At 31.1% G+C, this 17345-nt stretch overlaps 1 protein-coding gene across 1 annotated transcript; it reads left to right on the top strand.

Moving 5' to 3' along the window:
* Positions 1–6158: 6158 nt before the first annotated feature.
* On the top strand, positions 6159–8190 carry LOC144566469 (peroxidase 2-like). Its single transcript, XM_078316497.1, has 2 exons — positions 6159–6434; positions 7274–8190. Exons 1-2 carry the CDS (start codon positions 6201–6203, stop codon positions 8024–8026), a joined length of 987 nt encoding a protein of 328 aa, XP_078172623.1. The 5' UTR covers positions 6159–6200; the 3' UTR covers positions 8027–8190.
* Positions 8191–17345: the final 9155 nt, after the last annotated feature.

The raw sequence follows: 17345 nt of genomic DNA, 5'->3' as shown, positions 1-17345 counted from the left end.
AGTCACTTGTATGTTTGTTAATTAATTTTTTTTGGATTTAAATTTCTTGTTATAATATGTAATGCTTCACAAAACTTTGTATGAACATGAATTTTTTGTAATAATTTAAGATGTGTATGATATTTAATTTATGATGTGTATATGATATTTGATTATTGTTTCTTACTGTGCAAAAAAATATATATTTAGGATGCTGGCCAGCAAAATATATATGGAAGCTGGTTAAATAAATAAAAATATTTTTTTTAGCTTCAATAAAACATCAGGATCGGTTATTTTAAACAACCGATCCAGATTACTACTATTATGATCGGTTATTTTTTTAAAAACCGATCCAGATTTCAGATCCTCATTCCAACAAAAAAAAAGTATCAGGATCGGTTTTATATAAAAACTGATCTTGATAGTTCGTATCTGGATCGGTTTTTATTTAAAAACTGATCTAGATATGAAATTTTTAATAAAAAAAAATATTCGAAAATATTATCAAGAACGGTTTTTATATAAAAACTGATCTTAATAGTTCCTATCTGGATCGGTTTTTATTCAAAAACTGATCTAGATATGAAATTTTTAATAAAAGAAAATATTCGAAAATATTATCAAGAACGGTTTTTATATAAAAACTGATCTTAATAGTTCCTTTCTGGATCGGTTTTTATTCAAAAACTGATATAGATATGAAATTTTTAATAAAAAAAAATATTCGAAAATATTATCAAGAACGGTTTTTATATAAAAACTGATCTTAATAGTTCCTATCTGGATCGGTTTTTATTCAAAAACTGATCTAGATAACTACTATTAAGATCGGTTTTATGAAAAAACCGATCCTATTAGTTTCTATTTGGAACGGTTCTTTAAAAAATATAAAACCGATCCTGATAGTATCAGTATCGCCTTCATCAGGATCGGTTGGATTCCGTTACTGATATGTGTATATAACCGATCCTGATTCCATATTTTCCACTAGTGAAATACTCTCAGAGGTGACCTCATTTGGAGTATTTGCATGGGGAGTGAATGTGGGCCCCATTTGATTTATTTACAAGAAGAGAGAACGTGGGTCTCATCTTACTATTTACAAAGTTAGAGAACCTGGGTTCCATTAAATTTTGCAAAGCGAGCAAATGTGAGCCCATCTATTTATTTTCATGGGTTAATATTTGCTTGAGAAGACGATTTTTGTTTTTCCATGAATGATTATTTTCAAAAATATCATTTGCATGCATTCTTTGCATGGGTTCATAATATTTGTGTGGATGTACCAAAGAAAACAATAACCCTAAATTGCAAAATATTAGTATGCTCTAATTCTACAATCCTCCGTGTACCAATCTTGTATCAACCCGGTACCAACCCAAAACTCTTTTACATTTCCCAGTTCTCAGATCCCATTCTACAAGCTTCCATGGATTATGCTTTGTTTAATATCCCTCTTGATCAGTACCAAATATATATATATATATATAAAAGGTTGGTATTGTACTAATAGCAGTCACTATTTAAGCACATACAAAGATTCCAATCAATTCGAAGCACGAAGTGCCGAAAAGAAAACAATAATTTTGGTACGAACATGAGTGAACATTTCAACTTAGCAAGCAATTTACAGTACTTCAAGCACAAGGGAATAAATAACAACTCAACACAGCAAAAGCAAAAGGAACAAAATCAAGAGGCTTTTGGCCTTACCACCTCTAATCACTATAACCCCCCCTAAAAATATGACAATGATTAGAACACACAAAAATACATATTTGAGTTATTTCGGCACACAAAAGAGAACTTTCAGAAATATGGAAACCAAAACAGTAAATAAATGACAATTTGTGGACCATTGTGTAAATCAACTAAACCTTTGTAACAACAAAATTAGTAGTACAAAAAAAAAAAAAAAAATTGAACTTGCAAGTTTGGTAGACAATTCAGGATTTAAATCCTTCTTCTTGACCCTTGTTTTAACTTTCTGCATAAAATTTTATACATCTAATCACAAACTTTGAAAATGAAATTTATAGGGTTGCACATGCAAATGTGATCAGTATTCTGCCGTACTGTTTAGGTTGAAGTTCTGGTCAGCTTTCGGGGTTGCACATGGCCAAATTTTTTATCAGTATTCTGCCGTACTGTTACATGGCCAAATTTTTGTAGGGTTGCACATGCATATCTTTTTCATCAAAAAAAAAAAAAACATGCATATCTGATCAGATGGACTTGGTTGCATATTCTTGCTCAAAGTTTGTCCTCTTAATTAAATGAGGAGTGGACGGTTTAGATCTTGTTTATGATGAAATTCTGTTCAATTTTTTTTTTGCACAAATCCACATCCATTAAATATGACTATTAATATCAGTTTTTGATCTGGTGACAATATAACACCATCTCAAGTATATAAAATCGTAAATTTTAAACTCAAATGAAAAGTTATTATGAACTTTAAAAGTTATAAAAGGCTGCATCTTAATTCGAATTTTTCTTAAAAAACAAAACAAAAAAAGAATATGATCATCCACGCCGGACTCCAATAAATTAAAGTCAAAAGAAACCATTAAAAAAAAATAATAATAATTTCCTTTTTTTGTATTATTGTCGCTTGGAGCGATAATGGAGAGAACTATTTCGTTCAAGGTAGATATATCTAATAGCCTAGCTAGATTAATTAGGCCCGGTTTTAATTTGCATAAGCTCAATAATTTAATACTTAAATCAACTTGTTTGTCACGATCGATTATGTGCAATAGACGTGCATTTCCGATTTTTTTATTTATATCCAAAAAATAAATCAAATTACAAAAAATAACCACTTCGGCGTTGAATTTCGAAAACTACCCAATCTGGTTACCCAGTAACCGGATTTTTTTTTTCTGGTTACCCAATTCCCGGATTAGTGAAATAGGTCCGGTTATTGGTTAACCGGAAATGAGCAAAAATTTTGGTATGGTATATGTCCAGTTAATGGTGCACCGGTTTTGTTTTTTTTTTTGTTTAAAACAGAAATTTTTATTTTCATTTATTTTTTGTATTAAAATATTAGAAATGTTGAATATATTTATTTAAAAATAGATGGAATACAATATAATTTGATTTATTAGAAAGACTACAACAAATAACCCGGATCAATATTTTTCAGGTCGGATTTTTCGCGGCTGTAAGAAAAATTAATATATTTCTTTATGTGTTATTGGAAAAAAAAATAAAAATGCTTAGATTATGAGTTATTGATCCCGGTTCAAAAGTCACTTCTAGGTAATCCAGAAAATATTATGATCTTTCTAGTACATTTAATTTATTAAAAGTTGTATCTATTTTGAAAAAAAAAACTTTAATTTATTTAATGATTGTTATTCAAAAATAATTCTCAAAATAGATACAACTTTTAATAAATTAAATGTACTAGAAAGATCATAATATTTTCTGGATTACCTAGAAGTGACTTTTGAACCGGGATCAATAACTCGGAATCTAAGCATTTTTATTTTTTTTTCCAATAACACATAAAGAAATATATTAATTTTTCTTACAGCCACGAAAAATCGACCTGAAAAATATTGATCCAGGTTATTTGTTCCATTCTTTCTAATAAATCAAATTATATTGTATTCCATCTATTTTCAAATAAATATATTCAACATTTCTAATATTTTATACAAAAAAAATTCTGTTTAAAAAAAAAAAAAAAACACAAAACCAGTGCACCATTAACCGGACATATACCATACCAAAAATTGTGCTCATTTCCGGTTAACCAATAACCGGACCCATTTCACTAAACCGGGAATTGGATAACCGCAAAAAAAAAATCCGGTTACTAGGAAATCAGATTGGGTAGTTTTCGAAATTCAACGCCGAAGTGGTTATTTTTTGTAATTTGATTTATTTTTTGGATATAAATTAAAAAATCGGCGTGCCTTTAATATTCCTCCTGGCATATGCATATGCCGTTCTACCTTTGTGAAGACACATATCTCTGTTATGTCATTAATTTTAAAACTTCGAGACTTTGTCATTAAAATTCTTATATCAAAATAATATTATTACACCTAATAGTAATTACATTCTTCAACCATCAAAAAAGAATAATTACATTCTCAATGCACCAAAAAAGCTAATTAACCAGATTTTGAATCATGCATTGATATACCACATCCAGAATTTTTAAAAATATATGTTGATATTGACTATATATTAATTTCATGACGTTATTTTTTCATACACTTGATACCATCAATATAAAATTGAAATGCAATAATTTAATGTGTGCACCTTGGAAAAATTAGATATTGGATTTATTTTATTTTGTTTAACACGCGAAGTTGATATTGAATTAATTTGATAATAAATTAAGTAATTTGATGATGAACTAACCTGATAAATGTAAAAAAAAAAATCAAATAATAATAATAATAATAAAAGAGAAAACACATATATGTATTGGTTGTGTATTAAATTTAAAATTTATTTAAATATCAAGGGTTAGACGTGGTTTTTTCAGTAGAAAGATGGATGTTTAGCCTTTCAATAATTCCATTTATTAATGTTCATATATAAATGATCATCCATTCGAATTTTGAACTCACAATATATTTTCAACAAAGAAGATATTGTTCTTGCCACTAGACGAGTTATTTTTTGAGAAAGGATTAGTTGATAATTGTTATTTTGACAATCTTATAAGTATGAAATTCCAACCGCGTGATAATTTTTATTTTTCTTTATCACATGGCTTTATAAAAACTAGACAAAAAGAATTTTCATTTGTTAGTAGTTCCAATTTAATTCGATTTTTTATAAATGAGTTTGGCTAATTAAGGTGTTATATATAGAATTATAGATATATAGCATAAAATGTTATGTACGTGCTATTGTCTCAATAACTTATCGTATAGACTTCAAATGACAAATTCAATTAAAACCGATCTACTTTTGTCATTGTGTGTACATGTAAAATTTATAAAATAAAAAAAAAGTTCATTTTTTGACTGCTTGACTTTATACTAAATAGACTCAAAAATTTATAACTTTTATTTGTAAACACATCAATGATAAAGTAGATGGAGCTTAGCAGCTTGTATTTGTCGTTTGAAATATATATAATAAGGTTTTGAGACAATAGCACATAATGTCTTATGCTATCTACAATAATGAGACAGTATCCACAATGGATACTATCGGTATACCCTTGTGAATAGTTACTTTTTATCCTCGCAGATACTAACACATTCTTGAAATAGTCATATCTTAGCCAAACTCTTCATAAATATTTCATTTGTTAGTAGTCATAATCTTGGAACGTAGGAGAGTGTGGATAGAACGGAGAGGAAAGAGAGTACACAACAAGAATGAGACATTTTTTGCGAGGATAAAAAAATGACTTTTTGCGACGGACTACTCTCATTGTTCAACTTTTTCTTTTTGCGACGGACGACCGTCATAAAAACGTTTTTTCCATCGCAAAAAATATCTACTTTGTTGTAGTGGTGGCAGTGGTGGATTCAAAAATGGGTGATGGCTTTGGGTTGTGGATGGGTGTGGGTTCTGAATGGAACTAAGTATCTGATCCGTTTATGCGTCATCAAAATTATTTGAATCTGAATCTATATTTCTTCTTCTTAATTATTTAATAAGTCCGTTTATGCGTCATCAAAATTATCCGAATCTGAATCCATATTTCTTCTTCCTAATTATTTAATAATTACTCTAATCCGGATCTGCGAAATTATCCGTTTCGTTTATCCTAATTCGGATCTTGAGCGGATACATACCAATACTTGTCCCTCCGTAATCAGGCCTAAATATAGTAGAGTTATATAATTTATTATAAAAAAATGAAGTGCCGCAAGTGTCAATGGGCACGACATACTTGTCTGCTTAAACAAAGAGTAGGAATGTCAATCAAATTCTTCTATTCATTTATTTGATCTATATCGTATCTTATAAAATGAGTATGGATAAAGAAAATTATTTGTAAATTAACTTAACGAGTTAAATCATTATTTTGAAAGAACTTGGAAGTAAGACTCAAAAGTGGTTAGAACTTAAAAACATTGAATAATATATATATATATACTCATCATGCATCTTTCCACAACACCTTGTCTATAAATACTCGACATATCCCTTCAATTCTTCCTCATCAGCTCTCCTTAATTCTTTCTCTTTCAACTATCCTGTCAATATATATATACTTTGCCATTAAGATGGAAAGCAAGCTTTCCATTTGGATCACATGCCTTATATTTGCTACAGCATTCCAGCTACTGCTTCCGGTATCAGAAGCATATTATTCTAGATCTCTTAAGGTCGGGTATTACAGGAACAAATGTAGAACGGCGGAGTCAATTGTGAAGAGCACCGTCAGAAGCTATGTTAAAAGAAATCCCGGTTTAGGCGCTGGACTCATCCGCATGCACTTTCATGACTGTTTTGTCAGGGTAACATATTATTGCTTTTATTCCCATATTACTGTTTAATTTGTTCCAGCATATTATTATATTTCTGTGTGAAATGGCCATATGCAAAGTGGTTGTGAATGTAGATCAATGATACATACATATATACTAATTATTGCAAAGCTTCGCGCAATCTGTAACTGGTCCTTTTTTTATATATATACGAAGAACATGAATATTGTTGCAAGAAGTTGATATTTAGTATTGTAATGTACGGTCCTTTTTTCATATGTAGGGATGCTACCTAGTGCTGAACAGCTAATTTGTTCTTGTAAATAGTTTGGTTTTGTGTAGTATATCCATTATCGATATGGCCTCCCTCCGAGAAACTATGCATGATTAAAAATTATTTAACAATGTAATTAAGTTCAAACTAAAACTGACCATGACCTATGCGTTTGGAAAATGCATCATTAATTGTTATAAGACCATTATTTATTGAAATTAAAGAATTACTGTATGAATGTTTTAATTAAGTGAATGACATAACCATAACAGCATCAGGGGCGGAACTAGAAAATTTGAATAGAGGAGTCTAATCTATAAAATGTAATACGTAAATATGACAAAAATAATGTAGTTAGTGGAAATTGAATCCATGACCTCATGCTTACCAATTAGAACTCAAACCACTAGAACTCATGACTACCCGTATACATTTGCTATTTTATCAAGGGGCTAGACTATATAAAAGTTCAAAAAACTCAAAAGTTTAATTAAATTTTAATATACATAATTAAGAATTTTAAAATTATAGAGTAGCACTCCCTAACATATACGTAGATCTCCCCCTAAACAGCATATTCTTTTTGACTCACTAGGGTTGTGATGCTTCAGTCCTCCTGGACCCAACTCAAGCAAACCCTCAACCAGAAAAGCTTGCCATTCCAAACTTCCCGAGCCTCCGAGGCTTTGAAGTGATCGACGCAGCCAAGGCTAAGCTAGAAAAGAAGTGTAAAGGAGTCGTTTCATGTGCTGACATCCTAGCATTGGCTGCCCGTGATGCCTCATACATCCTAGGCAATATCTCCTACAAAATCCCGACAGGTAGGCTCGACGGTAGGGTTTCCAACAGTACTGAGGCTTTGCTAAATCTTCCCCCACCTTTTTTCAATCTCACCCAACTTGTGGCCAGCTTTGCAAGGAAGGGGCTCTCTGCTGCCGAAATGGTCACTCTTTCTGGGGCCCACTCAATCGGAAGATCGCATTGCTCCTCCTTCACCAGCCGCCTCTACCCCACCATTGATCCCACCATGAACCAAACCTTTGGCGCCTCTTTGAGAAAACGTTGTCCCCAGAATACAACCAATGATGGTGTTGTTCCACAGGACTTTGTGACACCGGATAAACTAGATGTACAGTACTACAAAAATGTTGAATCGTTAACTGCGCTTTTCTTCTCCGATTGGGCCTTGCTCACCAGCGGTGAAACCAATAAACAGGTAGAGACCTACACTAAGGAGCCTGAGAAATTTAAGCAAGATTTCATAAACGCCATGGTAAAAATGGGGAGCATTGAGGTGCTCACAGGGTCACCAGGCGAGGTCAGGGGCACATGTCGTTTCGTCAACTGAGGATGTTATATATTGAGTTATCTGGTTTGAAATTCCATTGCTTTTATTTCTTGGTTTTGATGCTTTTATTATGTATCGGCTATTCCATTCATATCTATTGTATTGTTACAGAGTTTTTTTTTTTCTTTTCTTTTACTTTCCTATTCTTCAACTCTTAATTTGCATATAATATATGTAAACTGTAAAAGGAATTAAAGTGTCTTTATCAATATTATGAGCTGCAATTTAATTTTTCTTCAACTAATTGCATGATTTACGTGAAATAAGATATTATAGGACAGGTACACTTCATTCAATGTGACATTATTACCAACAAAAATGAAAAAACTGTGAAAGACAACCACATAAAACACTAGAAATTAAGGTACCATGCAGCCTTGATGAAACTGTGCCCCTTAAGAAGACACCCATTATATTGTATCTCAGGCCTCAGCCATTCCACAGTACTATTCATCCAATTATAAACATAATTATTACTTGATAGGTCAGACCAATATCCAAATCTCAGTCATGTGTGTTTTCCGGATATTTTATTGATGATTTTTTTAGAGAGATGCACAGCTGAGGAGAAAAAGATTATATTTTGATATGTTGTGTCTTTTTTCATTTACAAATGGCTATTTACAAGGTCCAATATGACCGTTGGAGACTATTTCTACTTTTTGCTACAGTGTGATATTTGACTTATTTCTTAATTACTCTAATACACTTTACACATATACCCTTGATCTAAGATGACATATAATCTGAGATCATTTTTCAACATTTATTTTTATTTTTATTTTATTTTTGAGAAAAAACATAGGGCATGCGGCATGCCCATATTTGATTGATATAGCGCGGTTGTTACAAAAGTTTTGCCCATAAAAAAAAAAAACAAAAACAGAATAATTTGTTTTACTGTTAGCTTCTTTTATACAAAATCCACCAAATTTATTCATGAGCTTAAATGTGAGAACCAAACAAAAAGTAGAATGAACAAAGTTTGGGAATATAATATTTTGGAGCTAACGAATTTCGGATCCAGTGAGGATAATTAGATCAACCCAAACTGTCCAATGTTAATTGGCACAAATTAAATCTTAAGAAGTACCCATGAATTTTAGACACCGAAATTTTTACTGGCCCGGTTTTGGGTAAATTTTATCAGATGAGGTATCTGGGAGGATACTCGAAACCAACAGCACTTATATGTGCTAGAATAGCTAGCCAAGAGGACTTAAGGTAATAATTACCAAGGTTAAACAATGCAATTCCCACAAAATTCCATTTATCGTTCATTACTCAGAAAAATTTCACAGTAATACAATACAAATGAAAAGTCCACTAGTCATATATGATCTGAAAACAAGTTCAAATATCGCCCGCCTATGTGCACAAGCACCTAAATTTATTCAATCCGATATATGGAAATTTTAACAAGCACATTGTTAGTTTGATTTATCTGGACCAAATATAAAATTCTAAATTCAAGATTGAGTTAACGCAGAGAATATGGCCTCTTGTTTAGTAAACGAGTGTGCAGATAAATTCAACTCGCAAACCGAACCCGTTATAGATCATTACCCAGCCCAAGCCCAGAACAGACAGATGGGCTTTAATTGATTCATTTGCTAGGCGAATGTCTGTTGCTTCATATTTAAATCATAATCACCAAAATTCAATACAGGAACAAGGATTAATATATAAAAGTTACTTTAAACCAAGCAATTTAATCAACCTCATAATAAAAAGATACATTTCTCAAATAAGAACTATTTCAAATTATTCCACTTCAAATTACAAATTTAAGAACTATGGACGTGTGGTTATATATCTCACAAGTAGCTTGAATTAGATGTAAAGTGTGTTTATTACTTATATTCAGTACGTAAGCTTTTCTTTCCTTTTTTTCTTTTGCTGTTGTCAATCCACTTACTCTGTGCAATGATCATTCTTACGAATAACCGACACAATTGCTTGTGCTGGTGCTTTGAGAAATCATCTCCATGAGATCCATTTCTTTTTTCACAATAACCTCGTTGTCATTGGACATCACCACCATTCCGGTATCATCATCAACTAACTCATCGGCATCCCACACCATTTCCATCATAACCTCGTCTATCTTATCAAACGCAATATTTTTGGTAATATCAAACCTGCTGACGCATTTCTCAGGCACCAACTCATCATCATTTCCATCAAACAACAAGCTATACATCTCGGCAAACAAATCACCGCTCGGAAACAGATCATCCTCTACTTCCATCTCCAACTTCTCTATTTTGGCTGACTTCAACATATCACAATTTCCCGGAGGCACTATAGAAATAGTCATTGCCGGTGTTGGAGGCGGCATGTTGTTATTGTTTGTGATGCCAAGACTCCTGATGTAGTCTTGGAGAATTGTGTTATTGGTTGCTCCTCGAGAGTTTTTCGTGGTGCGGGTGCGAAGGAGATTGAATTGGCGGCGTTTGGTGGTGTTCCAATGGTTTTTGAGAGAGTTCTCGGTTCTTCCAGGAAGCCGCTTCACAATCTCTGCCCATTTGTTGCCAATCTCCTTGTGTGCCTCGATCAATACCTTATCTTCCTCTTCGGTCCAACAATCCTTCTGCATTTTGAAATACATTTTTTTGTATTAATTCAGGCCTCGGGAAGTTGGTTTTTTTTTTTTTTGAGGAAATAAGAGGAGCCACACTCCTATTTTATATTAACCGCATTTTGTTACAAGGTTTGAGTGTTTAGAGTTAAAACCCCCGTTTCTCGTAAAAATAGAAAAAGAATATACAGAATAAAAATTATGGAAAAACAATTACAAATTTACAAACTTAAACTGTTCAATACTTCAATAAACTGTGGTTCTTAAATAAGGGAAGCATTGTTAGCTCTGTATTTTCTTTTTTCATAATTTTTTGCAAGGAAAGGTGAAAAAAAGGAGAAAAAATGTTGTCTACCTTAATGTTAGGTCTAAGATGGTTGTGCCACCTTTCCCTGCATTGTTCGCCTATTCTTCCAGGAAGCATTTGAGCAATGTGAGACCATTTTCTTATACCATGCTTCTCAACTAATTTTATCAACCGTCTACAAAATAATAACACACACATACTAATTAAATCGAAAGAATCGAGATCCACATGCATATCAATTAGCACCGCTGCCTCATAATAATAATTAACATGTTTCGAAATTTGTTAGTGAAAAGAACAGAAGAAGCAACCACATTAAGTGTAAAGTCTATATTTGAAATATCAAACAGCTACCTTAACAAAAAAAATAATAATAACAAAGTAAATTCTTATAACGGTGATAGCAGAACTTTTTGATCACCTACCAAAATTATTAGTACAAAGAGAAAGGAGAATTAAAATGAGAGGAATTAGCAATTAAAAATTATAACAACCTCTAAATGATGTAATACCTATCTTCTTCAAGTGTCCATTGACCTTTCACCATGTTAGTTTTCTTCTTGTTCTTACGGAGATTCCGACGCACCGTCTTGATAACCATTTTGTTCTCTCCATTTTCTCTGAACCTCAAAAACTGATCCTCCATCACGGTCGAAGAAGAAGCAGAAGAGAAGGAAATTTTTGGCATGATACTAGGCACCATAGCCATGTTAAAATCTTCATCTATCTTTTGTGGCATAATCATAGGGGCATTGTTGTAAAATGCCCCCTCTCGGTAGAAAGAAAACCCTGCTATCTGATAACAAGTCTCTAATGGTGGTATGCCATACAAACAATCCCCTGATATAACACCATTATTCAAGCCTTTGTTTACTTGGTGAATATCATCATGCAAATAATCCCATTGTACTGTGTTATTATCTGTGCAAGGATTCAAATATTTTAAATCCAAATCCATTGTAGATTGGTTAGAGAGGGGTTGCTTGGAGCTGATTGTAGGAGTATAAGGTGACAGGATAGGGTTATAGAAATGAAGGGCTTATTAGAGAGAGACAGAGATTACGTACATGGCAGAAAGGAGGCAAAGAGACCCCTTAACATGCATTAAATTCGAACTTAATTTTTTTTTTTTCAGATTCTTTGCAGTGCTCATCCGTATGGAATCCATATAGCATATTTATTCCTACAAGTGTACTTAATTATTTAATATGTAATATACTAAATTAAAACAACGTTGCTGAAATTTTTAATATATAACCCAAGCAAATCTCAATATATAATTTCTGGTGTTGAATTGTAATTATAGCCCTAATTATATTATTATCACAATTGTGTAATAATATGATATTCAATTTTGGACACAAAAGTGACACAGAAAATCCTGGTTCCTTAACTCAAGTAAGTTAATAGCCTAATTTAAGGATTAGCTAGGAGCCTACTTAATTACTTCAATTTAAAATTCTCATATACTCGCTAAATTTATTTTAAAAGTTATTAATTAGAAGGATATGAGCCGTTTTTTTTTTTGGCTGATCAGTTAATCTACCTTTCTCTTCTCGTCGAATATTGTTAATTTGAATAGTGGTTTTTTTCCGAACTTTTTTATATATATCTAAAAAAATAATTAAATTTCAAAAATTAACTAAAGATGGGCAGGATTTCGAAATCTATCCAAACCGGAAAAAAAATTTCCGTTTTTTTAATTCCAAAACCAATAGTAAAAAAAATTTCCGGTTTCAATATTTTTTTTCTTTTTTCAGATTTTTTTTATTTAAATAGACATATTTATAATTTATTTATTTTTTCTATTGAAATATTAGAAATATTTAATATATTCTTTGAAAATAGATGGAATACTATATAATTTGATTTATTAGAAAGACTACTATTGGATTCTCAGTTATTGATCCCGGTTCAAAAGTCACTTATAAGTAAATACATAAAATATTGTCATCTTTCTAGTACATTTAATTTAAAAGTGGTATCTATTTTTGAAAAAAAAAGAGAGAAATTTTAAGTTATTTAATGATTGTTATTAAAAAGAATTCTCAAGATAGATACAACTTTTTATAAATTAAATATACTAGAAGGATCACAATATTTTTTGAATTACTTAGAAGTGACTCCAAGCATTTTTATTTTTTTTCAATAACTAATAAATAAATATATTAATTTTTCTTACAGTCGCAAAAAATTCAGCATGAAAAATGTTGATCCGGCTTATTTGTAGCAGTTTTTCTAATAAATCAAATTATATAGCATTTCATCTATTTTTCAAGAAATATATTAAATATTTCTAATATTTCAATAAAAAAAATTATAAATATTTCTATATAAATAAATAAAATCTGAAAAAAGAAAAAAATATTGAAACCGGAAAAAAATTTACAGTTTCTTTTTTTTCGCCGCTGGTTTTGGAATTCTAAAACTGGAAAAAAATTTCCAGTTTTAGACTGAATTACCGGAAAAAAAAATTCCGGTTTAGGTAGATTTCAAAATCCGAATTTGTTATTAATATCCAATTTTAATATTAAATTTCAAAAAATAACCGCATCAGCCATGTTTTTCGAAATATACCCTTTCCGGAAAAAAAATTTCCGGAAATTCCGTCTATTTCCAGAAATATTTTTTACGGAAACTGGCTAAATCCGGAAAAAAAATTTCCGGAAATAGACGGAATTTCCGAAAAAAAATTTTCCGGAAATGCAGTTTATAAATTCGCGTATTGTCATCGCTTTCATTTCATCCGCTCTCTCACAGTAAGTTTTAATTTATTTATAATTTAAATTTTATTAATTTATTATTTATAATTTAATTTATTTATATTTTAAATTTAAGTAATATATAATTTTAATTTCATTAATTTATAATATAATTTTAATTTCATTTATTTATAATTTAAATTTATTTTATTTATAATTTAAATTTAGAAGTATTTAATTTGTAATTATTTAAATATGTAACTATTTAAGTTGAAATTATTTAAATTCTGAATATTGTCATATTAATTGAAAAAAATTAAAAATGGTGCAGAATAATTTTAAAAGTTTTATTTATTCTAAAATAATTTTATTAATTCTGAAATAATTTTGATTAAATCTGAAATGATTTAGAATTGTTTTAGGAACTTTTTGCTTTTCGGATTCCTTACGGAGCTCTAACAGTCAGATCGACCGGTTTTCGATTGAGGTAATTTTATTTTCTTTATGTTATTTTTAATTTAATTTAATTTATAATTAATTACATCATTCCAAAATATTTTTTATTTTTTATAATACTGTCCAGAAAATTTAGAATTGTTTACAACCTTCCAAAATGGTTTATAATAATTTTAAAAATTCCAATATAGTTTAGAATGTTGCCCTATTAATTTATGAAATTCCAAAATAGTGTAGAATAATTATTGAAAATTGTCCAGAATATTTTTACCAATGGCAACACAATTTTTAATTAATTATATGTTGTTATTTTTGAAATTGTCAGACCAATCGAAATAAAAAATGACAACTATTTGTGCGAAAATTTATACTGGAGGGGAAATCCAATATAATGATGAGGGGGTCTATTACAGTACCCGAGCTAAATACTCATTACCGATAACCGTGAACCACAATTTTGATTATCTTCAGAATAAGATTTATAAATTTGTTGGGTACAATGCTAGTCAAGCAAATCTGGAAATTCAAGCCAGGTTTAATATGTCCACCGATGGACAACGTGACTATCAATTAGTACCGGTAATGGACCAACAATCATTCGAAATGATTTTAGGAATTGTGTCGTCTTTTTCACAAAGGTTCCAGATTTTGGAGTTATATGTAGAATTGGAACCGAACTGTACTAGTCAGATTCCTGAACCTCGATCCCGACCCAGTACCAGTCCGAATCCTATGGAACCCGACCCAATACCAGTTAGATCCTGACCTAGCACCGGTCGGTACTCTGTGGATGTAAGAATGAGACCCGGACCCAGTATCGGTAGCAACTCTGTGGATCAACCAGTTATATCCCGACCCAGTAGCAGTCAGAATCATGTGGATCAAGACCCAATACCAGTTAGATCCCGACCTAGTACGTGGATATACCAATGAGATCCCGACCCAGTTCCAGTGCGGTCCGCAGACATGTACGCGATTATTCGCATGTACCTGTGGATGCAATTGATTCTGATAGTTTGGCGAGTGGAGATGAGATGCTCTCCGATGAGCCGTCGGGTTCCGATGATGATATCGGACAGCCCAATCAGTCACAACCACAGTCCCGTCAATCACAGTACCCGATTACTAGTCGGGAAAATATGACACATCCGGTTGACAATGTCAATGACATATCCGGTTTTCGGCCTGCGGATGTCGATTTTTTCGGCAGCTCAAAAAAAATGACAGATAGGCAAACCCCAGAGACAACTCACATCCTCCAGAGAAACTGTAATATATTTGACTTGTCAGTAAGGAATCAAAAAATATATATATTTAAATTAGTTAATACCTGTCATCTCTCCGAATGGAAGATGAAAAGTGTGCGTCTCCGGACGCCACCGCTCGACAAGTCCATGAATGAGGGCCGCATCGAGGGCGATATCGGGCAATGTCGCGAGCTGATATAAGCCCATTCGAATTAAAAATGGTGCGTACCTCTCATTATACTCGCATTTGTGCCGATAATGTCTCACGTTTAAAATCTCTTTACTCTAAAATAAGAAAAAAAATTAATTACAATATTTATTTGATTACTTACAGAGTTATGAAAAACGAAATAAGTAAATGTTTACCTCCTTAGACGCCTCAGATATCCTGTGATTACCGTGAACTATCCACAACAGGGGGCTAAATCTATGCTTAAGTACTGGGTCTGCCATACTACAAAATTCGAACAATATTGTAAATCACCTTAAATTTTTTCAAATTATTCTACATCATTTTGGTATTTTTGTAAATTATTGTAAATTATTTTGGTATTTTCTAAATTAATCAGACATATTCTAAACCATTAAAATGAACTCATTAATTATATTTTAAAGTAAAATAAAAAAAATTCAAATGTAAAAACCTGTATCGCAGATCCGATCGATCAGATAATCAGAGCTCCGAAAGGGACCCGAAAGGAAAAGAGATTCCTAAAAAAAATTTAAATTATTCGAACAATTTTCTATATTACTAAGGTAATTTTCTACACCATTTGGTATTTTCTAAATTATTCTAGACTATGTTGGTATTTTTTAAATTATTCTACACCATTTCGGTATTTTCTAAACAATTCTAGACTATTTCGGTATTTTCTAAATTATTCTACACTATTTTGGTATTTCTCAAAATTATTCTACACTATTTGGGTATTTTTCTAAATTATTCTACACCATTTTGGTATTTTTTTTAAATTATTCTACACCATTTCGGTAGTTTCTAAACAATTCTAGACTATTTCAGTATTTTCTAAATTATTCTACACTATTTTGGTATTTCTCAAAATTATTCTACACTATTTGGGTATTTTTCTAAATTATTCTACACCATTTTGGTATTTTTTTTAAATTATTCTACACCATTTCGGTATTTTCTAAACATTTCGGTATTTTCTAAACAATTCTAGACTATTTCGGTATTTTGTAAATTATTCTACACTATTTTGGTATTTCTCAAAATTATTCTACACTATTTGGGTATTTTTCTAAATTATTCTACACCATTTTGGTATTTTTTGAAATTATTCTACACCATTTCGGTAATTTCTAAACAATTCTAGACTATTTCGGTATTTTCTAAATTATTCTAAACCATTTTGGTATTTTCTAAATTTTTCTAGACCATTCGGTATTTCCTAAATTATTTGGACATTATTTTAAACCATTTAAAATTAAATAAATTAAATAAATAAATAAAAAATATACCTTGAAAATCGGGTTGGGGTATGATGGGGACGGGGTGGAGCCAGCGCCCTTTGTAGTCACCCTCTGTTTCCGGAAAAAAAATTTCCGGAAAGAGCCCGTTTCTGTAAAAAAAATTTCCGGAAATTGCCCGTTTCCGGAAAAAAATTTCCGGAAATAGCCCGTTTCCGAAAAAAAAATTTCGGAAGTAGTCTCTGTTTCCGGAAAAAAAATTTCCGGAAAGGATATATTTCGAGAAACGTGGCTGATGCGGTTAGTTTTTTAAATTTAATATTAAAATTGGATATTAATAAAAAATTCGGTTTCAAAATCCTACCCAATTTTGGTTATTTTGTGAAATTTAATTATTTTTTTGGATATTTATAAAAAATCGGGGTTTTTTAAAAGACTATATATTTGAATTCTTTAAAATCACTAATTTTTTATGGTGGACAATTTTCATAAAAACAGTGATTTTCAAAAATACTACAAAAATAGTAAGAAATTTACAAAAATTAAAGTCTCCCAGTACATTTTAATATGGAGACCATGTTAGACATTTCGGATC

The sequence above is a fragment of the Carex rostrata genome, chromosome 1 (genome assembly GCF_964058835.1).
Source record: "Carex rostrata chromosome 1, lpCarRost1.2, whole genome shotgun sequence".
In the NCBI taxonomy this organism is placed as follows: domain Eukaryota; kingdom Viridiplantae; phylum Streptophyta; class Magnoliopsida; order Poales; family Cyperaceae; genus Carex; species Carex rostrata.
The sequence above is the reverse complement of the archived record's forward strand: the minus strand, read 5'-3'. Positions and strand labels throughout refer to the sequence as shown.